At 50.7% G+C, this 25,183-nt stretch overlaps 1 protein-coding gene across 9 annotated transcripts; it reads right to left on the bottom strand.

The window, feature by feature from the left end:
- Positions 1-213: 213 nt before the first annotated feature.
- On the bottom strand, positions 214-23,303 carry LOC139838560 (uncharacterized). 9 transcript variants are annotated; one of them, XR_011755874.1, is made up of 10 exons: positions 22,834-23,303; positions 14,675-14,863; positions 14,387-14,595; positions 3,217-3,287; positions 2,835-2,942; positions 2,343-2,451; positions 1,863-2,176; positions 1,324-1,431; positions 834-942; positions 214-667 (listed from the first exon to the last, which is right to left on the bottom strand). XR_011755874.1 is itself a non-coding variant. In XM_071828424.1 (5 exons), the coding sequence occupies exons 1-5, from the start codon at positions 22,882-22,884 to the stop codon at positions 2,938-2,940; spliced, it is 525 nt and encodes a 174-aa protein (XP_071684525.1). In that variant the 5' UTR covers positions 22,885-23,303; the 3' UTR covers positions 2,744-2,937. The 9 variants fall into 9 exon arrangements, 2 of the variants coding, with proteins under 2 accessions (XP_071684525.1, XP_071684526.1); XR_011755879.1 differs by lacking the exons at positions 14,387-14,595; positions 14,675-14,863 and adding exons at positions 12,448-12,758; positions 12,846-12,899; positions 12,980-13,064 and having other exon boundaries at positions 1,324-2,176; XR_011755875.1 differs by having other exon boundaries at positions 1,324-2,176; positions 2,252-2,451.
- Between the last annotated feature and the right edge of the window lie 1,880 nt (positions 23,304-25,183).

Here is a 25,183-nt window from a genome sequence, read left to right as displayed (position 1 = left end):
ATGTAATGCATTTGTGTTGGAAGGGGCGGAATGACAGAAACCGTCTTCCAATACTATGGGTTGCGTTAGAGGGGTTTATGTCGGGGACCAATGATCTTATGGCTATGGTAGGACATTTATCTCCACTACTTATAAAAGCACCAACATGGCAGGAACATTACATCTCAGCCTTCTATTCCACTTGATCTAACGATCCAGGACTCTCCAATGACATTGCACAACTTCCCTGTTTTGCATCTCCACGATTGATAGGCAGTTTTTCCCATTAATTGCGGTAATTATTCCTGCTACACGTATGATCGGCAGTTGTCCCACTGATCACGTCCACTAATTGCTCCAGGAATTACACTTACCATATGCAGTTTTCCAGATCCACCAACTTACGGATTTCTTCTCCAGTCACCATCACCACGCTGCCTGACTCCGGCTCACTGGCGCGTCGCCGTCGCCTCGACTCCATCACTCATGCGCGGACGCCACGCCGGCATACTACAGAGGTGACGACTCCTCGCCGATTGACCCTCCGCCACATTGCGCCGACGTACTCCAGACGGCAACTCCCAGCCGTGGTGACCCTCCGCCGCCTTGGGAGCTTGCAAACTCGCTTCTAAGCCCCGTCGTAAAATACAACTTCGAGTCAACGCTCTGGCCGGTAAGTCTCGGCTGCCTACACACAGATAAGAAATTAAGTATATGAGCTAAATCAGTACATGGCTTCGCATGGTTCTTGATCTGCTCTTACCAGATGGCACAACAATCAAATACTTCAGCCTTTCACCATTTCAAGACATAGTAAACACATGAGCCGCGGGTGAAATTATGGAGTTACTTACACCTACATGATCTTGATTTCAACTGAATTTTAATATGCTGAAACAGGCCAAGACACCAATTTAGTTCCAGCACCCACAAATGTTGAAGATACTTCACAGGTTGATCAACCTAGCCAAAAAAAAAAACAGAGAGGTCAATGATGGTATGGCCGAATGACTGAACAGCAAAGAGCTGAGTACCTACACAAACAACGGAAAGCCCGACAACAAAAACGAGTTGCTGTTGACTCCATAAAGAATGCTCAGGCATACCCGGCACTTGAGCAACCTGGTATTACGAATGTCTTTACTATACCAATGTAAACGCCATTTCATATGTCATAATTTGTCTAATTTTTACAATATTGTCTATAGTTATTTCCCACCCCGGACTCTATAGTGGCACAAGTGAACGGGGTATTACAAATTCTACCTTGCAGCAATCTAATCTCACCCAAGGTACATACATCATATTTATAATCTGCTAATAGAAACATATTTATGGACTTACATTACCAACAGAAACCTGAGTTTGACTGGATGTTAAAATAAACAGGCCAGCCTAAAGATGAAGTTGCAACTCCTACATGTGACGGACATGCTTCGCACGTTGATCAGTCTGCCAAAACAAAGCAGAGTGGTCAAGGATGGTACGGCCGAATGAGTGAGCAACAAAGAGCAGAGTACCTACTCAAACAACGTGAAGCCAGGCAATGAAAACGAGTTGCTACTGACTCAGAAGAAAAAAAAATGCTCAAGCATCCTCTACTGGTATTACAAAGGACCTTACTAGCAAAATAAATGTTATACTTCCTATCTCCACTACTTATAAAAGCACCAACATGGCAGGAACATTACATCTCAGCCTTCTATTCCACTTGATCTAACGATCCAGGACTCTCCAATGACATTGCACAACTTCCCTGTTTTGCATCTCCACGATTGATAGGCAGTTTTTCCCATTAATTGCGGTAATTATTCCTGCTACACGTATGATCGGCAGTTGTCCCACTGATCCCGTCCACTAATTGCTCCAGGAATTACACTTACCATATGCAGTTTTCCAGATCCACCAACTTACGGATTTCTTCTCCAGTCACCATCACCACGCTGCCTGACTCCGGCTCACTGGCGCGTCGCCGTCGCCTCGACTCCATCACTCATGCGCGGCCACCACGCCGGCGTACTACAGAGGTGACGACTCCTCGCCGATTGACCCTCCGCCACATTGCGCCGACGTACTCCAGACGGCAACTCCCAGCCGTGGTGACCCTCCGCCGCCTTGGGAGCTTGCAAACTCGCTTCTAAGCCCCGTCGTAAAATACAACTTCGAGTCAACGCTCTGGCCGGTAAGTCTCGGCTGCCTACACACAGATAAGAAATTAAGTATATGAGCTAAATCAGTACATGGCTTCGCATGGTTCTTGATCTGCTCTTACCAGATGGCACAACAATCAAATACTTCAGCCTTTCACCATTTCAAGACATAGTAAACACATGAGCCGCGGGTGAAATTATGGAGTTACTTACACCTACATGATCTTGATTTCAACTGAATTTTAATATGCTGAAACAGGCCAAGACACCAATTTAGTTCCAGCACCCACAAATGTTGAAGATACTTCACAGGTTGATCAACCTAGCCAAAAAAAAAAAAACAGAGAGGTCAATGATGGTATGGCCGAATGACTGAACAGCAAAGAGCTGAGTACCTACACAAACAACGGAAAGCCCGACAACAAAAACGAGTTGCTGTTGACTCCATAAAGAATGCTCAGGCATACCCGGCACTTGAGCAACCTGGTATTACGAATGTCTTTACTATACCAATGTAAACGCCATTTCATATGTCATAATTTGTCTAATTTTTACAATATTGTCTATAGTTATTTCCCACCCCGGACTCTATAGTGGCACAAGTGAACGGGGTATTACAAATTCTACCTTGCAGCAATCTAATCTCACCCAAGGTACATACATCATATTTATAATCTGCTAATAGAAACATATTTATGGACTTACATTACCAACAGAAACCTGAGTTTGACTGGATGTTAAAATAAACAGGCCAGCCTAAAGATGAAGTTGCAACTCCTACATGTGACGGACATGCTTCGCACGTTGATCAGTCTGCCAAAACAAAGCAGAGTGGTCAAGGATGGTACGGCCGAATGAGTGAGCAACAAAGAGCAGAGTACCTACTCAAACAACGTGAAGCCAGGCAATGAAAACGAGTTGCTACTGACTCAGAAGAAAAAAAAATGCTCAAGCATCCTCTACTGGTATTACAAAGGACCTTACTAGCAAAATAAATGTTATACTTCCTATGTGTTATTATTCTGCAACTTCCCCATTGATACATGCACAGGGTAAATGCATGATATGAAAAATGGTTTCGCTTTACCCTGTGGCACTGCAAGATCCAACTTCACGTTGTACAAGTCCCGTAGTTTTATATCTGCGTGAGCGCTAAACCTGCATGCATCTTGACTATTGTTAGAAGAATTTGACATCTCTTTTCAAGGCTGCGCAGTCTCAAGAAATAGACTTCATATGCATATCATATTAGATCAAAGTTAACTGGGCGCTTCCTGTAAAAGTAAGAGAGGGAGAGAGACGGTAGATTGGTTTGCCGTGCTTAGAGCATCGGCATAGCTCTGTATATATATTGCTCAATGAGCTAGGGTTACAGGTTGTTAAGATTACAACATAACTACTAACAAACATCAGAGTTATCTACTCATCATCTTCACGAGAGGATCGTCCTTGTTGGGGGGATAACCCCCGGTATGCCAAAGGCATGCCAAACCGGATGGTTTAAGTCATAGAGATACCGGTTTAACTTTCTTACCGGAACAGAGGTAGGAGTTTGGCTAAGTGAAGCCAAGCCGGCATCCCCAAGGGGGTATGCCAGAACCCGGTAAAGAAGATACCGGAGTGAAGGGCCTGTCGGCAGGACTGGTCAAAGATTCTCTCCAGAGCAAGAAGACAAGGATGAGCTAAGCAAAGTGGCTTTAATCAGAGCCCTGGCGCCAAAGAGAGGGATGACGCTCAAAGAAGCCGGAGGACATCAGCAGCCCTGATTAAAGAGGACCCCGGCGTCATCTGTGATTAAAGTAGCTTTGTAAAGTAGTTTGTCCAGTCAAAGATGCCATTAGGGTTTCTTGTTCTGTAAGCCACCCTCTCCCCTATATAAGGAGAGGGGGTACTGCCTCTTACAAAGCGAGACCACCGGACAGATTAGGCAATCGAACTTGTAACCATGTTGAGATCAATGAAGCTAGCGATCTAGTAAAGAGTTCTTCCTCTTGTCTCTCTTCTTGTATACCGGCCTCTGGTTGTGTTCTTGAGGAAAGCATCCGGAAGTTCTTCCCATCTAATCGCAAACCCTCCCCCGAATCCTCTAGCGTCCATTCGGCCCCAATCTAAGCCATCCTATGGCATCTGCTCGTTCACCACGACGACAGTTGGCGCCCACCGTGGGGCTGGAAGTGGCGCTTGATGGAGTTCACATTCGGGCGGGCATCCTCGAGGTCGCCGGCGAACGTACGGTGTCCGCGTTGGTGCAGCGCATCTACGCCATGGACTTCATCAACGACAACGCGGGCTGCTTCGCCAACGGTGGCGTCTTCCCCAAGAACGGCCGCATCATCGAGTTCGGCAGCCACCGCGTCTACTTCGGCACCGTTCCTGTGCGCCAGTGCCTCTCGCCGGGGCGGGTGGCGCCGGATCCGCCAAGATGGCTACATGCGTGCCGCGCTCCAGGGAGCGTGGAGGTGATGATGGCAGCGCGGTCGACGCCGGCAAAGAAGCTGTGGGTGAAGGCGCCGGGCGTACGGTTTCGACCCGTGCGGCCAAGCCACCGGCCGGAGCGAGGCGCAGCGCAGCCGGGAGCATCGTCCGCACCACCGGAGACACCGCTCGTGCGGCGATGAACGTCCTCGCCACCCCCATCGCGCGTAACATCGACCCGGCAGCCGGCCAGCGGAGCCGGGAGGCGCAGCGCCGAAGATGCTCGAGAGCGGCAAGCACATCGTCGGGCGCAGCGCGAGCCGAACCGCCCCGCACGGGAGTATAACGCTGCCCCTGGCTTTGCTTCGTAGGCGCGCATGTCGCTGGGATGCCGAAACCGGCTAAAAGCTCGCAATCTAGATCAGACCTGCGCAAAGAAATTGCTGCCGCAAAAGCACATCTCGCATCTCGTGAGTATTGTAGAGAAACCTAAGTACAAAGAGTCTCTGATAAAACTATAAAAGCTGCTAAAGCCGTCGTAGCGCTATGTGACTCGCTTTCCGGGGACGCTCTGCAAAACAGCAAGAACGTGTCCGGAACTTCTTGAAACGATCGAGCAAAGAAATGCCGAGCACGATAAGCTAAACAAGGCCGTGGCTTCAAAATCCGCGCGTTCAACAAAGAATGCCGGTAGCAAGTCTCATGGGCAAAGCTTCGTCCCCATCCGGATTTAAGAAGAGAAAAAGAGGTGAATGCGCAGCAGATGATCGTGGTACGATCCGGTTCTTGCCGGAAAGCAACAAGCCGGCAACATGATGCCAGAGAAAAAGCCAAGGGGCGTAACGAGGCTACGCCAAAGGAGGCTATGCTGGAAACAATCATGCCGGTAGATATGAGACCGGGCAAATTATCGAGCCGCAAGGGCAGCGTACGATGAGGAGGAAATAGATCCCCCGAGGTACCAGCAGCAAGGGCCGCGGCACCGGAATGTTATGATGAAGCCGACTCGCAAGACCGGCAGATACCGGAATGCATTGGGAGAACGCTTGGGAGAGAGATACTTACCGGAACGGGATGCGAGGCACCGTCTGGATAGAGTGTACTTGTCGTAGATGATCGAGGAGGAAGGTCCTCCGTGCCCAAAGTGCTTTGGCCCAAGGATCATGAAAGAAAAACCACCAGCTCGCAACTTTATGTTGCCCCGTGACACAAAAACATACGATGGCACCACGAAGCCGGAAGATCGGCTCGCGGATTACGTGACCGCGGTATACGTCGCAGCGGTGGAGGAACCGTAGCAGAGGAGGAAACCGGCGTTGGGCCGTGAGGATCATACCATCGTTTTTGGTTGGACCGGCAAGAATGCAGCTAAACAACTTGCCGCAGGAAGCATAAATGGCTGGCTGGATTTTGAGGAGGCTTTTGTGAGCAATTTCAAGAAGCACCTATCGTAGGCCAAACAGCCGCAAGAACTTGCTCTATGCGTACGCGCCGAACGAAACAGACCGGGATTGTCCTGCCTATGGAACACTACAAGGAACTCCCGTGAAGGGGTAATCGAGGCAATGTGCCATTGCTTGGTTTAGCAAAGGATGCGTAAGAGGTTCACCGTTGTGGCAAAAGTTGCAACGGAACATGCCGACAACGTTGGCGGAGATGATATGTGTGGCAGATAGCTATGCGTTGGGAGACCCAACGCAAATGGGCAAAGGCAACCCGAGCTCTTAACAATACCGCGCCACGAACAACACCGGATAACCGGAATAACAAAAGAAGGGAAGATTTTCCTGATCGAAGGTACGGTCCGCAGCAAGTTGCCGTGTGCAGAAAACTCCGAGGCCGCCGGCGCCGAGGCAAAGAACCGGATCGCAGCCATGGGCGGGTCCTAAGAAACAATGGGTGGAAAAGAAACCCTGGGTCCGTAAAAGAAACCGGCAAGAACCCGCAAAATACACCATGGAAGCCGCCATGGATCAAACCTTGCCTATGGCACACACCGAATCCGGCACACCCGTCAAACCACCTGACGAAGGATTGTACCTGGACAAAGTACTTGATGCAAAAGGGAGCGGTAAAAGATGCACAACCACCACAAGACATGCCGCGGCAACAACAGCTACCACCACCGCCGCCGCTTATCGGGGCAAATGCCTTACCGCATGTACAAACAAACCGGCAAAGAAGCACTCAACAAAGTTAACCGGGTGGAGCAAAACGATAACCAACCACCTCCACCGGCACCTTTAGGCCGGAATGTTTACGAAGACCCGCATCTGTGCTGTGTTGTCTTTGTCACTGAGCCAACAGACAGGCAAAGTATGCATCGCCGCTCCATGGAAGTAAACGCCGTGATGCCGGCGGTTCCCAAATATATGATGTGGTCCAATCAAGAAATTACCTGGTCATCTAAGGATCACCCCAAGATCATGCCGAATCCGGGTGGATACACTCTTGTTGTGGACCCAATCATGAAGGGGCCACAAGCTCGAGTAAAATTCAGCAAGGTGCTGATAGACAATGGCAGCAGCATAAACATCATGTGCAAGCATACCATGCATACGCTGGGCATAACAGAAAACATGCTTCAGCCAACGCGCACAACATTCCACGGAATTGTTCCGGGCTTGTCCTGCGCCCCGATAGGAAAAGTTCGGGTTGACGTAGCATTTGGAGGCCGTGACAATTGCCGGGTTGAAAATGTTGAGTTTAAGGTGGTGGATCTAGACAGTCCCTACCATGCATTACTGGGGAGACCGGCATTGGCAGCCTTCATGGCCACAACTCATACGGCTTACCTCAAGATGAAGATGCCGTCACCTCGTGGGCCGCCGACTGTTGTGGGAAACTATAAAGTCTCACTGGAAACTGCATCTGCCGGATCGAACCTAGCGGAATCGCTGGTGATCGCGGAGGAAAAGAAAAGAATGCAAACAATGCTATACTGCCTGGCCTCACAATTGAGCTTAGCGCAATGAGTGAAAACATGGGCTCACCGCATTCAAGCCGACGAATGAAACAAAGGACATTGTGCCGGATCCGCTTACCGCAGCGCACCGTTCGTGTCGGTGCCGGGCTTGATCAAGCATAGGAAAGCGCGCTCGTCAGCTTCCTCCGTGAGAATCGGAATATCTTTGCCTGGTCAACTGATGACTTGGTGGGTGTTCCGAGGGAGCTGGCTGAGCACTCCTTAAACGTCCGGAAAGATGCCAAGCCGGTGCGACAACCCTTGCGCCGGTTCGCTGAAGATAGAAGGAAAATCATAGGAGAAGAGGTAACCAAGCTGCTTGTTGCCGGGTTCATTGTGGAGGTCACGCACACAGAGTGGCTGGCCAATCCGGTGATGGTTGAAAAGAAGAAAGATGAGAATCTGGAGGCAAAAGCTCCAAAGGTGTGGCGCATGTGCATTGACTACACCAACCTAAACAAGGCTTGCCCAAGAGACCCGTTTCCTTTACCACGGATCGATCAAGTGATTGATTCAACTGCTGGGTGTGAGTTGTTGTCCTTCCTAGACGCGTATTCCGGTTTCCATCAGATTCCCTTGAAAAAGGAAGATCAAATAAAAACTGCGTTCATTACCCCGCACGGGGCTTATTGCTATGTCACTATGCCTTTTGGTTTGCGCAACGCTGGTGCAACGTACCAGCGCTGCATGCAAAAATGCTTGTTTGATCAAATTGGAAAAAATGTGCAAGTCTATGTAGACGACATTGTGATAAAAACTAAGGTAAAGAACACCTTAATCGATGACATCCGGCAAACATTCGATAACCTAAGACGGTTCCGGATGAAACTTAATCCGGCAAAATGCACCTTTGGTGTCCCCGCCGCAAGTTGCTCGGTTTCTGGTATCAAGCCGGGGCATAGAAGTCAATCCTAAAAAATCCGGCGATAGAAAGAATGACTATCCCTCGAGAGTTAAAAGATGTGCAAAAGTTTACCTAAGCTTGGCATCGCTAAGCCGGTTTGTAAGCGAGGTTGGGAGAAAAAGCTCTACCACTCTATGCTCGATGAAAAACTGATACGTTCGTCTGGGACCCTCAGCAGACGCAGCGTTTAAGGAGCAAAAACAATGCTCGCCACAAAGACCTATACCGGCTTCACCTCTAGAGAGAGAGCCTATGTCGTTATACATAGCAAAGAATAAACCGGGTTGTGAGTGTAGTGGTTGTAGTTGAAAGAGAAGAGGAAGGAAAAACCGTCCAGAGGCCGGTATACTACCTGAGCGAGGTGCTCTCCCTCTCAAAACAAAACTACCCCCATTTCCAAAAGATGACTTATGGCGTGTACATGGCCGCCACAAAACTCAAGCACTACTTTGAGGAACATCCTATGAAAGTGGTGAGTGAAGCACCAATCTCCGATATCATGTGCAACAAGGATGCTAGCGGAAGGATTGCAAAGTGGGCGATCCAGATATCACCATACGTGCCGGTATATGAAAGAAGAGATGCCATAAAATCACAGGCTTTGGCTGATTTCCTCGTTGATTGGGCGGAAATGCAATACAAGCCGCTGCATCGTAGGATAGAGTACTGGAAAATGCACTTTGATGGATCCAAACTCAAAGAGGGCCTAGGTGCCGGTGTGGTACTTACTTCACCTAAAGGGGATCACCTCCGGTATGTTTTGCAAGTGCATTTCAGGGCATCGAATAATGTCGCTGAGTATGAAGCTTTCATCCATGGGCTTAAGGTCGCAAAAGAAATCGGTGCACACCGGATCATTTGCTATGGAGATTCAGATCTTGTGGTACAAAGAAGTTGTTCGGATTGGGATGCAAAAGATGCCAACATGGCCTCGTACCGGTTTCATGTGCAAAAGATTGCCGGATTCTTCGATCACCGCGAAGTTTCACCATGTGCCACGCGCAGAAAATGAAGCCGCGGATGCTTTGTCCAAGTCGGGCTCATCTAGGCAAGAAATTCCTCCCTAATAGCTTTGGCTCACTTAAGAGCACCGTCAATCAAACCAAGCCCGTAATCGGAATCAATTTTCGTACCGGAATCACATGTCGTACCCATGGATATTGATGAAGGAAACCTGGGACTGCTCGGCAAGCTCTGGGACCGCTCCGACAAGCTCGGGGACCGTTGTACCCATACCGAAGAAATGATGTCGGTAGATAGCATGGAGATAGATGCACCAAGAGCTTCAGGTTCGGAGATACCGTCATGGGTTAAACCTATTAAGGAATTCTCGATCAACGGCACCTTGCCTACCGACGAAAATGAGTCAAGGAGGATACAAAGAAGGTCCAAAGCTTACACATTCATCAACGGTGAGGTGTACAAGAGAAGCGTTACCGGTGTCCTTCAAAGATGTGTGGAACCGGAGGAAGGGAAAGAAATGCTTGAGGAAATTCACCAAGGAGAATGTGGGCACCATGCTTCATCAAGGGCGCTAGTGGCAAAAGTATTCCGCATGGGTTTTATTGGCCCACCGCTTTGGAGAACGCCGAGGATTTGGTAAGAAAATGCAACGCCGCGCAGGTACGCCAAGCAAAATCATACCCCAAAGATCCTGGTTTAAAGACAATACCGTTAACATGGCCATTCGCCGTTTGGTGCCTTGACATGGTTGGCCCATTCAAAATCGCAAGAAGCAAAGATGACCCATATCTTGGTCATGGTGGATAAGTTCACCAAATGGCTAGAAGTAAAACCTATCGCAAAGTGTGATGGGCATACAAATGTGAAATTCCTAAAAGATGTCATTTTGCGGTATGGATACCCGCACAAAGATCATCACCGATAATGGAACCAACTTTGCTCAAGGTGAGTTCAAAAGGTTCGTGAGGACAACAACATCCGGTTGGATTTGTGCTCAGTGGCACACCCACAAGGCAATGGCCAGGTGGAAAGAATGAAGGCTATGGTGCTTTCCGCATCAAGCCTAGACTCATTGATGCGGTGGAAAAGTCACCGGGATGTTGGCTCGATGAGCTACCATCGCATCTTGTGGAGTATAAGAACGACTCCAAACCGGTCTACCGGATACCCTCCGTTCTTCAAGGTGTACGGAGCAGAAGCGGTCATCCCCACCGACCACAATCACGATTCACCAAGGGTACAGCTCTATACTGAGCAAGAGGTCAAAGAGGCCAGAGAAAATGATGTGGACTTGCTAGAATAAGCAAGAGAGCTAGCTTTGGCAAGAACAGCCATTTACCAGCCAAACCTAAGACGCTATCATAACAGGAAGGTTAACCCGAGAGTTTTCCGGAAGCGAGATCTCGTGCTTCACCTAGTGCAACAGATCAAGGCCGGCATAAGCTTTTGCCACCATGGGAAGGTCCCTTCATTGTAAGCAAGGTGCTTCACAATGATGCGTACTACTTGATCGATGCGCGGGAGTGGAAGAAAGGAAAGGCGGACAGGTCCGGAGAGGAGAGCAAGCGTCCATGGAACGTAGCTCTGTTGCGTCCTTTCTACTCTTGAAGTGGTGGTGTAAGAAGTTCCTTTTTGTACCTTATATGCTATGAATAAAAGATGTCGAAACCTTGAATGAATCTCGGGGACTACCCCAATAAGGTTGCATGTAACTTGTTTATTTTTTCAGTTTACCGGTTGCTTATTGAATGTTTTTTCTTTCCGGTTTAGTAATGTGCTAAATCCTACCGGAGTCTTCGATCGCTGTCATCGCAAACCGGCTTCATGGCAAGCAAGATAAACCGGTAGGGGATAAGCACATGAACTGCGGAGAGGGAGAGCAGGAAAGAACAATCCGGAAAATTTAACTAACCCCGGTTAAACCGGTTTTTTGCAAAATTTCGAAGTTATTTCTAAGTTCAAGAAAGTGCTTGTTTGGTGAAAGAACCTTGTGCTCATACGCCAAAGAACGCCCAGAGAAGGCAGGCAGAGCCAAGGCAAAAGAACCAAGTATGCATCGAATTGGATGCGGAAACAATCTAGAAATCTTTGCGGTACAGGATAAAAGCAAAACCATGAGCAAATATGCTAAGGCAAACATAAGATAATTAACACCGGTATGACATACCGGCATAAACTGTTGCGCCACAACCAAAAGCAGATTTAAAGTTTTACATCATAAACCCCGGCATACCGGGATAGAATTTAACGGAACATTGTTTTAAGGCACGCAGGGCCAAACAGCAAGACAAGGTAAATCTTAAGGCAGGTAATCAGGCAGCAGGAGCTTCCGGAGGAGCGTCGCCAGCATCAGCGTCGTCTAGAGGCTCCTCCTCGGCTTCATCCTCCTCCTCATCAAGATAATCTTTGACGTCAGGAGGGGGAGGGATGAAGGTGCGCATTTCGGCGTACTCCGCGATATGGTACGCACGATCCTGCCGCTTAGCGGTGAGGATCGGGTCCAAATCGGTTTCCGCGCCTTCGCGCACGCCGGTAAGGGCATCCAGGTCGAGCTCCGGGTACCAGGAACAGGCGACGCGGAGGGCAGAGTCCGCTCTAGCACGGGCAGCAGAGCACTGCCACTCGCGGATCCTCCTGCCGGCGCCCTTGAGACGGTCGCTGATGAGGGAGAAGGTATCCGGCACCTCTTCGCCAGGCCACAGGGTCCTGAAGAGCTGGGTAGCCACATCAGGAATGTCAGAGAGATTGCGATCTATGGCGCGCATATGAGACACCCGCGCGTTAAGCGCGACCAGATGGTCGTTGGGCGTCCATGGCACGGTAAGATTCGCTTGGCCTTGGTCCTTGCGGCGCGCGTCAACCTTCTTGACGACGTACTTCTGTGAGTCCGGAAAGAGGCCTGTGCGAAGAAAGAAAAAGGCTAAGGAAAAGGATCCGGAAGAAAAAGAGACCGGAAGGAAAAGAATCCGGAAGAAAAAGAGACCGGAAGGAAAGATAACGGAAAGAAAATGGGGTCGGAAGAAAAAAGGCTCGTATGCAGTGGTCAAAGTATGTAAAAGAAAAGGACTCACGGTAGGCAAGTGCGTCAGTCTGCAGGATCAGCTGGTTGCATTCCTTGTGCTCCTCCTCCAGCCGCGCGGCTTTCTCCTCAGCACCCTTCCGGGCCTTGGCCAGCTCCTCCAGCTCAGCCCGCAATACCACAGTGGCATTGTCAAGTCCTCCGTAGCCTCGTCCAACTTGGCCGCCGCATTCGCTTCAGCGGCTTTGAGGGCCTTGGCATGATCAAGCCCCAGCTGAATGAGCTGAGACTTGAGCTCCTGGTAGCTGGTCTTGTGGGCGCTCAGCTCCTCCCGGTGCTGCCGGATGAGCTGGTCCTTCTCCCCTGTAACCGGAAAAGAGAGTGTTAACAAGGTCATGCTAATAAAGATGAAAAGGAAGCAGAGTAACAGGAGAAAGAAGAAAATCATACGTTGGGCGGCGGCGAGCTGCTCCTTGAGAGCATCGATGGAAGCTTCCGGGATCACTGTTAAGCAGAAATTGCGAATGTTAGGAGAAAAAAAAAAGGTTTCCGGTAACAAAGATGCCGGTAGAACAAAAACTTACCTTGGCACTTATCATGTGCCTCAGCGAGCTCCCGATGCTCCCATAGAAGCTCCTCGAAGAGGGCCTTCCGAGCGTCAGCCGTGAGCTGTTCAAGAAAAAGAAGTAAGTTCGCTTTTGCGCTAAGAACAAGGTTCTTAACCCGAAATCCCTGGGATCGGCAAAGGCGGTTTCGCGCATTTCTAAGATAAGTTTTGCCCTAAGAACAAAGTTCTTAACCCGAAACTCGGGGACTGGCAGTGCCGGTTTTGCGCGTTTCTGAGATAAGTTGTGCGTTAAAGAGAAGGTGTTTGACCCGAAATCCCTGGATCGGGCAAAGGCCGGTTTCACGCTAAGTTTTTAAGTTAAGTTTTGCGCTAAGAGCTGCGCTCTCACCACAAAACTCGGGGACTGGGGAAGATAGACAAGAGAGAAACCGGCATGAGCTAAAAATAGAGCAAAGCCGGAAGCAAGGAAACCGGTAAAGATTGAAGAAAGTTAGTAAAACGTACCATCAAGTTATTCGTGGAATCGTACCACGCCCTGTCGAGCTCTTTCACGGCGCTGCGAAGCCGCATAAAGTGCTCCTCGGAAGACCGGTCCCCGACAGGGTCAGGTGCCGGCAGCCTGTCCTTGCCTGTGCCGCGGTCGCCGGAGTCATGTCCGCGGCGTTCCACTTTTGGGCGTAGGGCGTAAGGTGCCCTGTGTCCCGGCCTTGGCGCGGAACTCGTAATGCGGCCAAGGAGGCCGGTGGCCTTCGTGGGCGCATCCTTGGCGGCCTTGGCGACGTGCGCACTGTGGGCCGCCGCGCCGAAGGGCGCTGGAGGCCGTCGCTTTCCCCTTGATGAGCTTGGAAGTCTTGGGCGGCGGCGCGGTAGAAGCGGCCCCGGAAGTCTTGGGCGGCGGCGCGGTAGGAGCGGCCCTGGAGGGCTTGGCGCGAGGAGCGTCTGGCGGAGGCATGAGGATGGTTCGTGGAGAAGGGGGAGCGCTAGGAGCGTCACCCGTTTTGGAGCCTTCCGGCGCGGAAGATTCCGGCGCGGAAGTTGTCGTCTTTTCAAGGACGGGAGGAGCAGGAGGCTCCGCCCGCCCGGCAGCTTCTTCTTCTCCGGCGCCGATGTTGCTGGCGCCGTGTCCCGGTGTTCAGGGGAGAAAGGAACGCTCCTCCTCCGTGCGGTGATCTGATGATGAAGGGGCCGCACGCCCCGAATTTGTTGTGCCCCCCGAGAGGGAGGCAGAAGTGTTGCCGGCACCAGATGGTGCCGGGCCTGACTGAGGAGGAGGGGTTGAGGTCCTTGCGGATCCTTCAGAGCCCGATGGCCTTGGGCCAAGCTTGAGCGCAGGGCTGAGAAAAAGAAAGGACAAATAGTTGGAAAAAGCAACCGGAAAAAGAGCTTGGCAAAAAAGAGGCAAGCCGGAAAATGAGAAACTTACCCGGAAGCAGTTGGCATCACCTTGCGCCCGTAGCGGCGCACGCCCACTTCCTTCTCCCCCACGGGCTCAGTCCGGAAGCGCTTGGAGGGAGGGGCCTGGCAGGAACCGGCATTAGACGCCGGCTGCTTGTTCTTTTGGCCCTGGGCCATGAGTTTGTCCACAAACTCAGAGCCGGCCTCGGCGCGCAGGGGCGGCACACGCTCGTGGATCTATGAGAAGAATATGGCTAAGAGGCAATTCGCAGGAAAGCAATAGCGGAAAAGTAAAAGAGACCGGAAAAGAAAGTACCTCGAGCATGGTCAGGTCATCGGAGGACCCGGTAGGCTCCGGCGGGTCCCGGCCAAGGCGCGCAGCCGGAGTCTTGCCCATCTTCAGATCCTTCCAGAAGATGTAGGGATCTGGGTCGAAGGAGTCAAGGGCGCGCTTCCGGCAAATTCCTCGTCGCTCTACTTCGATGAGGGGGAAGCGGTCCTTGGCCTGAAACACGAAAAAAGGAAAAGTTAACAAAAGCAGAAAGTTACCGGCAAGAAACAATCCCAATTACATAAACCCTTACTTCTTGGGTCGGAGGGTTAGTAGTGCTGAGGGGAAGCAAGCCCCATTCCCAATCAAACGGCATAGCAGTTTGGCAAATCTGCTTAGCCTTGCGAACAACATCCTTCTTGCTAAGAGGATGGCTTGTGATCTTGGTAGGATCGCCGGGGCCGTACATCTCGCTCATCCTATGCACGCGGCGCTTCAGAGGAAGCACCCGGCGCGATATAAAAGTCCGGATGATATCGTCAGAGCAGATCTTGGTCTCCTTCTTCAGAGAGGCCAAAAAGCGCACCACCCGGTTGGTTTCAGCATGATCAGTCTTTGGGTTGTAGCTCCAATTGGCTCTGCAAGGAGGCCCCGCTTGGTATGGAGGAAGATCGATAAGATTGGCGCGGCCGTTGTTCTTCACATAGAAGAAAGTTCCTTGCCAGGCGCGGCAGGATTCGAGGCCGGAAAACTTAAGGAAAGTGCTCCCTTGGCGGGAGCCAACGATACAAGATCCGCACTCCACGGGCGGCTTGGGCTTAGGGATCTCCTTGCCCTGGACGGAATTAATCCGCAAACAAAAGAAGCGGGCAAACGTCTCACGAGTGGGACGAATGCCGATATAGGCCTCCATGAAGGTGGCATAGCAAGAAAGGTAGAAGATGGCGTTGCCCGGAAGGTGGTGAGGTTGAAGTTCGTAAAAATCTAAAAACTCCCGGAAAAAAGGGGAGGCAGGAAGGCCGAAGCCGCGCTCGAAGTGAGCAAGAAAGACAACATGTTCACCGGGCTCGGGGTCCGGTTCGATTTCGTCACCAGGAATCCGGCAGGTAACTCCTTCCGGAATTCGGCGGGACCGGTATAACCAGTCGATCTCAAACTCAGTAACATTAGAGCCCATCCAGGCTCCGCGGGTGATTGGGGAAGGCTCCTCGCCGGAAGATTGGCTAGAGCTACTAGAGGCTTGGCCAGAGCTACTCGTTTCTTGGCTACCGGAAGCTTGGCTAAAGCTACCGGATTCTAGATGGCCACCAGACTCTTGGTGGCTACCGGATTCCTGCTGGTTGCCGGAATCGGTGTCCATCGGATCTGAAGCCGTGGACTCGCCGGAAGATTGTCTGCGGCGCTTAACAGGATGGGAAGAAGAAGATGCGGAGGAAGATTCCTCGTCAGACATTGGATGGCTAGGCAGAAAAACAGAAATCCCACACTTGACCCCCGCGTGAAGATCTACGAGTAAGAAGAAAACCAAAGAAAAAGAGGAAATAAGAACACCGTAGACCCAAGATCTGAAAAGCGAGCAGATGGCGAGCAAAGTAAGATTGCTACCAACCTTGAGCGGCGCGGTCGCTGAGGAAGATTTTCGCCGGCGACGGAGAGGACCTGCGGTCGCCAACGACCACCGTCGACGGCGAGGCGGAGAAGCTTGCGAAGAAGTGCGAACGCGGCGGACGCGGTGAAGGTGCTGCTGAAGATTTCCGCGCAGCGAAGTCCGGCGGAAGCGCGGCGTAGGTTCGCCGGGCGCCGGAGCTTAAGCGAGCGACGGCGGACAAAGAGCGGCGGAAGCGCAAAGGCGAGGAGCACTGTGCGCGAAGGATGAGGAATGCGAAGAAGAGGAAGAAGAAGGGGCGGTTGTGCTTATAAAGGAGAGAGAAGATGGGCTGAAAACTGCTGGGCCGCGGCGGTTCGCCTCGCGGTCCGCGACGGTTCGCGCCTTGGGCCGCCACGTGGCGAAGAGGTACACGCGAAAAAAGGAAGGCCACACGGGAGCGCACACGGATCTCGAGTGGGTAGTGGGATCCGCAGCGGGGCATTTAATGACCGCGCGGGAGTCGAAGCGAAGTGACAACTGACACTGGCGTGGCAGTTAACAGTGCGCATGTCACTGACAGGCGCGGGGCCCGAAATATTCTCGACCTAGCCGAGGAAAGAGTAAAGGCACATGATACCGGAAAAGAAAGATGCCGGAACGTGCCTTGCGAAGAGAAGAAAATGATCAAGGGTAAAGGTGCCGGAACCAAGCTCTAGGCATCAGTGATTAAACCGGTATCTTAAAAAGATGAAAACCTGGCATGGTCTGTAGGATAGAATCCTCCAGACTATACCAGCTTCGGGGACTAATGTTGGGGGGATAACCCCCGGTATGCCAAAGGCATGCCAAACCGGATGGTTTAAGTCATAGAGATACCGGTTTAACTTTCTTACCGGAACAGAGGTAGGAGTTTGGCTAAGTGAAGTTGCCGCATCCCCAAGGGGGTATGCGTAACCCGGTAAAGAAGATACCGGAGTGAAGGGTCTGTCGGCAGGATCGGTCAAAGATTCTCTCCAGAGCAAGAAGACAAGGATGAGCTAAGCAAAGTGGCTTTAATCGCAGCCCCGGCGCCAAAGAGAGGGATGACGCTCAAAGAAGCCGGAGGACATCGGCAGCCACGATTAAAGAGGACCTCGGCGTCATCTCGTGATTAAAGTAGCTTTGTAAAGTAGTTTGTCCAACAAAGATGCCATTAGGGTTTCTTGTTCTCAGAAGCCACCCTCTCCCCTATATAAGGAGAGGGGCACGCCTCTTACAAAGCGCGAGACCACAGGAAAGATTAGGCAATCGAACTTGTAACCATGTTGAGATCAATGAAGCTAGCGATCTAGTAAAGAGTTCTTCCTCTTGTCTCTCTTCTTGTATACCGGCCTCTGGTTGTGTTCTTGAGGAAAGCATCCGGAAGTTCTTCCCATCTAATCGCAAACCCTCCCCCGAATCCTCTAGCGTCCATTCGGCCCCAATCTAAGCCATCCTATGGCATCTGCTCGTTCACCACGACGACAGTCCTCATCTTCGGTTAGGATCCTGATCGTTTAACAGCCCCTCTCGATCCGAACGTGCACTGGCTAAACACAGGCCATACTTCAATCTGTCAAAAACATCTCGATTCAGTGCCTTTGTAAATATATCTGCCAGTTGATCCTGAGAGGAAATAAACTGAACCTTCAATCTCCCAGCTGCAACCTTCTCTCTTACAAAGTGAAAATCTATTTCTATGTGTTTCATCCTCGCATGAAACATAGGATTTGTCAGAAGAAAGGTTGCTCCAAGATTGTCGCACCATAACGTAGGCGCTCGAGCTTGAAACACTCCCGCTTCCCGAGAACCGTCTTCGTAGCCAAGTTACTTCGTACGTGCCATTAGCTATGGCCTTGTATTCCGCTTCGTACTCGAGCGACTCACGCGTAGGTCGCTTTCGTGAGCTCCAGGACACTAAGTTGGGTCCATAAAACACTCGCATAACCACCCGTTGATCTCCGATCATCCGGCATCCAGCCCGCCGGGCCACAAGATACACACCGAGTTCATTGACAACGATCGCTAAAACTGCAGTCAAGGTTAATAGTACCCTTCACATATCTCGGTATTCTCTTTACCGCCGACCGGTGCACATCTCGTTGGGGATGCTGTGAATTGACAAACTCTATTTACAAGAAAGGAAATATCCAAATGCAGTCAGCACGAGATATTGCAAAGCCCCTATCGTATTTCGTAATTAAATGCCATATCCTCACCAAGAACTGTTCCGTAGAATTTGCTGAGTTTCTCCGTTGATGACATTGGAGTTCCTATATCCTTGCGCTATACATGTTTACACGACGCAAGATATCGACGCATACTTCACCCGAGTTAGCGCAATTCCCCCGGTGTGCTCGTCACTTCAACTCCGAGAAAATATGACAGCCTTCCCCGCATCCTTCACCGCAAATGAATCTCGCAGCTTGATCATCAAAATGTTCACGGCCCGACTACACGACCCCGTGATTATTATGTCGTCCACATAAATCAGCATATAAATGATCACCCTCTTATCATTGAACACAAAAAGGGAAGTGTCCGCTCGAGAAGGAACAAAGCCCAGCCGATCGAAGTTTCGAGCTTAGCTTAGAATACCACGCCCGCGGTGATCGTTTCACCATACAGCCGACTTCGAAGGCGACGTACACGATTGGGATAATTCTTGTCCACATAACCTCGGAGGCCGATACATATACACCTCCTCCCGGATATCGCCGTGGAGAAACGCATTCGCACGTCGACCTGCCGGGCTGCCATCCTCGCGACACGGCAATAGACGATCGTACTGACCGTGGTTGGCTTGACAATGTGAGAATGTGTCGATGTAATCAATCCCTTGACGCCGAGTAAAACCCTTGGCCACTGGTCGGGCCTTATACCGATCCACCGAACCATCCGGTTTCGTTTGATCTTAAACACCCACTTACAAAAACGATGTGACGGCCTGGCGGTGGATCGACGAGGCGCCAAGTGTCATTCAGACGCAAGGCACGAAATTCCTCATCCATTGCTGACTTCCAGGAGGGATCCACAAGGGCGTCGACATGTGATACCGGTTCGGCGGCGAAAGCCCTCTTCTTGGAATCATACCGTATGATGCCATCAAATAGCTTTACGGGCTTCAGTGGCCGTCGAGCAGGGAGAACAGGCGTGCTATGATCAGTAGTGGGGCTCGACGACGCAGTGCCGAGCTCGACGCAGGCGGAGCCGGGAGGAGGCGAACCGGGTGGAGTGTCGTGGGCCGGCCCATTAGCTGTGGGAGACGAAGTGCGCGGAGGCGAGTCGGGGTCAGCTCCTCCTGGCTCATCGTGGGGAGCCTCCTCATGATCGACGTGATCACCGTGGGGCGGTGCATGCATGCCCGCTGGATCGACGTGGTCCTCGAGTTGGATACCTGAAACAGGAGACAAAGTAGGACCATTAGTAGCATTTGCCGCATCGTCACGCATCGGTTCATCCGTATCCGGTTCTGGAAGTAGGAGATCTGTTTCGGTAGGAGGAGAAGGAGATGTAAAATCCCGAGCAAAAGGAAAGGCGTGCTCGTCGAACACCACATCCCGAGACACATATATTCGGCCAGTAGATCGATCAAGACATCGGAAACCCAGATGATTAGAGCTATAGCCTAGGAACACGCACATGCGCGACCGAAAACTGAGTTTATGATTGTTATATGGGCGCAAGTTTGGCCAACACGCGCATCCGAAAACTCGAAGAGAAGTGTAATCTACCTCCTTTTGGAAGAGTTTGGTGACGGGAGTGGAGTTATGAATCACACGACTAGTCATTCGATTTATAAGGTAGCAAGTCGTGAGCACCGCGTCATCCCAAAAAGCGAAGTGGAGTTGAGTATTGAGCGAGAAGTGCTAGGGTAGTTTCAATGAGGTGACGATGTTTTCGTTCTATTGCCCCATTTTGCCGATGCGTATGTGCGTGGAGAGTCGATGAGTGATGCCAGAGAATTAAAGTACGGTGTAATTTCGGTATTCCTCCCCAATCCGACCGAACAGATCGGATTTTTGTTCCAAGAGAAAGCTCAACTCTTTTCTCGAAATTGATAAAACACATGTTCCACATCCGACTTATGTTTCAACAAATATACCCACGTGAATTTGCTAAAATCATCGAGAAAACTAACATTGTCTTTGTACCCGCCAGCTGATTTAATTGTCGGACCCCATACATCCGTATGGACAAGTTCTAGAGGGGAACCGGAAACACGACTAGAGGCCGCATATGGCACCGGTGGAGTTTTGCCCGTTGACATGCATCACACACATGGGGCACTCCATTATTTTGCACATGGCCTAGTTTATTTGTTTGAAGAATGGCTTGGACGACGGCGGAGCAGGTGTCCGAGGCGCGGTGCCACGCTCCTTGGAGATGGCGATGGAGTGTGCTTGCGGAAGGCGTGAGTGGAGATGAGGATGTCGTTGAGGAACAGGGTAAAGACCGCCGTGCGAACTACCTCGGAGCAGAGTTGCCTTCGTTTTGCGGTCCTTAACACAAAAGGATTCGGGGTGAATTTCAACAAAGCAAGAATTATCATTGGCAAGTTTATGAGTGGAAAGTAAATTTTTACGGATGTAAGGTGAATGAAGGACATTGTTTAGATGAAGATTGCGAATTGAACCGGATAAGCTAGATTTGCCGATGTGTGAGATGGGTATATGCGTACCGTTGGCAACCTGGATTTGCTCATTGCCTCTGTAGGTCTCGTGGACGTGGAGTCGCTCCATGTCATTCGTCATGTGATCGGTCGCTCCCGAATCAAGGTACCAGTTGGGGTCGCTGGTGTAGCCGCCGTCGCTGGTGTTGGAGTAGTTTGCGGCGCGGGCGGAGGTCTCGGCCGTATCGCGTGGTTGAAACGCGAGTAGCATCGGAGGGCGTCATGTCCGTAGACGCCACGTATCCGACAGTCGATTTGCCTCCACGACCTCGTCCTCCACCTTGGGCGTTGCTGCCGCGCCCGTGGTTGTCGCCACGACCACCGCCGTGACCTCCTCCGTTGTAGCCGCCGCCAATGAAGCCGCCACCGTTGTCGCCGCCGTCGCGAACACCGCCGTTGCCGCGTCCTCCATCGCCACGGCCGCGGCCTCCTCCGCCACGCTGGAAGTTCCCACGCCCACTGCCGCGGAAGGCGTGGTTGGCGGAGAACGGTGCGTCGTTGTGGCCGCTCGTCGTGCGACCGCCGGTCCTTGCCTCGTATGCCGTCAGATGACCGTACAGATCACTCAAGGTGAAGTCCTCGTTGGCGGCAATCACGGTCATCGACGTGGTGAAGTTTTCGTGATCTTCACCCAGGCCGGCCAAGATGTATGAGACGATTTCGTCATCGGCGAGTGGGTTGCCGATAGTCGCCATGGTATCGGCGATCTTCTTGGTGTGGTGGAAGTACGTGGACATCGTCATGTCCCTCTTCTTGGGCTTCACGAGCGCGGTGCGAAGCTGCACGATCCGCGCCTTGGACCTGGACGCGAAGGTCCGATCGAGCGCCTCCCAGACTTGTGTCGACGTCTTCAACAGCTGGACGTGGCCGAGGACAGCGGGAGTGAGGGAGGTGAGCAAGCCGCTGAGGACCTGCTGGTCCTGCTTGCGCCATGCGGCGTACTCCGGGTTGTCGATCTGATCGGGGCTCCCGGTGGCGGCAGGGACGCGCTTTGGTGGTGCTGGATTGGAGCCATCAACAAACCCGAACAAGTCATTGCCGTAGAGGGCCGCAGGTCCTGCGCTTTCCGGAAAGGTGTAGTTCTCCTGGTCGAGCTTGATGGAGATGGCGGCGCTGAGCGTGGCCGCGATGTTGATCGGAGTTGTGGACGACGAGGTGGTTGGAGCCATCGATGGTTGGAGTGTTTGGCTCTGATACCATGTAAAAGTAAGAGAGGGAGAGAGACGGTAGATTGGTTTGCCGTGCTTAGAGCATCGGCATAGCTCTGTATATATATTGCTCAATGAGCTAGGGTTACAGGTTGTTAAGATTACAACATAACTACTAACAAACATCAGAGTTATCTACTCATCATCTTCACGAGAGGATCGTCCTCGTCTTCGGTTAGGATCCTGATCGTTTAACACTTCCCGTATTTTTATAGACTATAGAGTTGTCCCATAAATAGGGATAAACAACTTACATATGCAACAATATTATATTGATATGCATTTTCACGATTCAGTGTAGTTGAAATATGTAACCTTTATTTACACAAGCACACAATCAGTGCATGACAAGCATACTGTCAGGTGTGTTCTATTAGGAGATGCGTTCAAATATGCTGCACCAGAATAGAGATGATCAAATGTATCAAGAAAAGTAAATCTGGAGGTAATACACAGTCCCAAGAAACACTAACATGATGGTTCTAATTGTGATCTGAACATGCTGAAATAATATAACCCATATTTGGAACTTACCTACAATCCTGAAACTAATATGTGTGCGTGTGTGTGAACATGTGTGCAAGATGCACAAATCCAGTTGGGTACCAATTCGTACCATTCATGCATCAAATTACAGTCTATGTAGTATGTACAAGATTACCATATAAGCAAGCTGGGTACCAATTCATACCATTCATGCATCAGATTAGTTCCTCACCTGGTTGGTTGCTTGCTCTTCCCTCCTTGAAAAGTCATAGCAAGGCTTCATCACCGCACCAGCGTCCCTCGCCCGTCCGCCGCTTGCTCCGATTGACCGCCTTGTCCGGCAGAAGGAGGAGGAGGGCCTGTGATGTGGTGCTATCCAACGCGAGCGCGGTGGCCGCGGCCGCGGCCGCGAATCCGGTAGACAAGACGTCTGCCCCTCCGCCTCCGTTAGTGCGAGTAAATACCGGCAGCGGCAGGGAGGAAGGGGAGGAACCAGAACAAATGGCGGCAGCGGGTAGGCAGGGTGGCCATGGTCCTCGAGCCGGCTTCGGGGAGGCAGCCGTCCCTGCGACGGCGGCTCGAGGTAGGGAGGGACGGTCCCCGTACCGGCGGCTGGATGTAGTGGAACGGTGACTCTTGATGCGGGTTCTAATGAGAGACGACCAGAGAGGAGTGAGGGAGTGGTAGGTAGTGTGACTGCGATTAGAGCTATGGGTCATGTTTTTTTCCTTTTAGCGTTGGGAGACAAATAGCCTACGGATGTACCTCTTCTTTTTATTTTTCTCCTCCCCTTGCTGTGCATTTTATTTTGAACGAGACCTTTCCAATTGCTTATTAAGAGCTACTGTTTAAAAAATCATCCGATTCAACGATTAATCAGCCGATTAATTGCTACTTGATGGTCATCGATTAGCCGATAAACTCATTTATCGTCCAATTAATCACTCGATTTGGCTATTAATCGCTAGCGATCGAGTTGACACCGATAATCGATTTCCTCAACATTGTTAAGAGCAAAGTACATAGTAGATTATGAACATGTAATCTAGCAACTACATGGCACCGACGATGTGCATGTGATATTTAGATACAACTGAAAGAAAGACAAGCCTAGGGGTTTCTAGGAGCCTGGTGGGCACAATTGTGTACTACTCCGTTGATGTTCCTAGAAATATAATATATGTTTGGTTTTATCGTAGCAGAATTGTGACGAAATCAGACATGGAGTTTGATGGTTCATCGAAGAACGGCAATCCGCTACTACTTTGGCTAAAGTTGTCTCCAAAATCCGCTATTCCAAAATTTATATTATATACATTCTCGGTGCCTCTAAATTTCAACCTTTCATATGACAAAAAAAATTCTTTCAGATATGGCATTGTTCATTTAGTACGTTTCATGGATTTTAACTAATGTAGTTTGTGCGAATAGTATGTTGCACAAACACTTGCATAGAAAGCATGGATTATACTTCAAAGACTTTACAGACGTGCGTTGCACGTGCATGTTTACTAGTGTTTTAATAATTCCTATACTTGCTCATGAAAATGGTTCTAGGACCTATTATGTTTGCACATATTAATGATTGCACCTAACTTAGACTCTGCCCCTAATTGAAAATATAGCTTGACAAAATATTTATCATGTTGTTTAGAATTCAGATGCTAGTGAATCCATGCCGCCCTCGGAAATTTTAGTCTCATATAAGCACACACACTTGAGCTTGTCCTCTTTCTGGATAGAGGATTGGCTTTTCTCTCATCAAGAGAATTTCCTTATTTGCTATATAGTTTCTGCACTTTATTTTTACTGCAAACTATACACCCCAAAACACCAAAACGGTTACTTTATTATTATTGTTCTTGTCGATTCTGCTAACCAATACCTACATAACCAATACCTACATCTCCTTGTGGGTTTGACAAATTTTCTTATTTAAAAGTACTACAATTGATCTCCTGCACTTGGCAGCAATCAGCTTGGCGCAGCCCAGGAAATTCCTCTGGGTCGTCCTCCGCCTTAACGATGGAGGCCGCCGCCTTGTACTCCGGCGGGGGCGTCCACTCGTGCTGGCGCGGCGAACATGGCTAGCGCCGCTCGCGGGTGATGACGCCTCCGCTGCCATTGCGGCGCCTGCGAGCAGGAGCCTCCTCTGGCTCGTCCTTCACCGACGCCAAGAAGCGCGGTGAGGGAGGGGATTACCTAGCCGACGACCCACACGACGAGGAGGATCGGGAGGAGGAGGAGGAGGCCGCATGTCGCCACACCGCACATTGGCCTTTGCCATGTGGGGCCTCCAGCTGCAGCTACCGTGGTAGCATTTGCAGCGGCGGGTCGTTCCCGTCGGCGATGTAGCCGAGGACGCGCGTGGGGCCACCAGCTGCAGCTACCGGGCGCGCTCCACCACCTCCGCCGTCTGTTGGCGTTTGATGACCCACAAGTATAGGGGATCGCGATAGTCTTCGAGGGAAGTAAAACCCAAATTTATTGATTCGACACAAGGGGAGGTAAAGAATACTTATAAGCCTTAACAACTGAGTTGTCAATTCACCGCACTGAAAAGCACTAGTAACAGGGGTGAT

This window comes from Lolium perenne, chromosome 3 (assembly GCF_019359855.2).
Source record: "Lolium perenne isolate Kyuss_39 chromosome 3, Kyuss_2.0, whole genome shotgun sequence".
NCBI lineage: Eukaryota > Viridiplantae > Streptophyta > Magnoliopsida > Poales > Poaceae > Lolium > Lolium perenne.
This window is presented reverse-complemented; position numbering and strand designations above follow the sequence as displayed.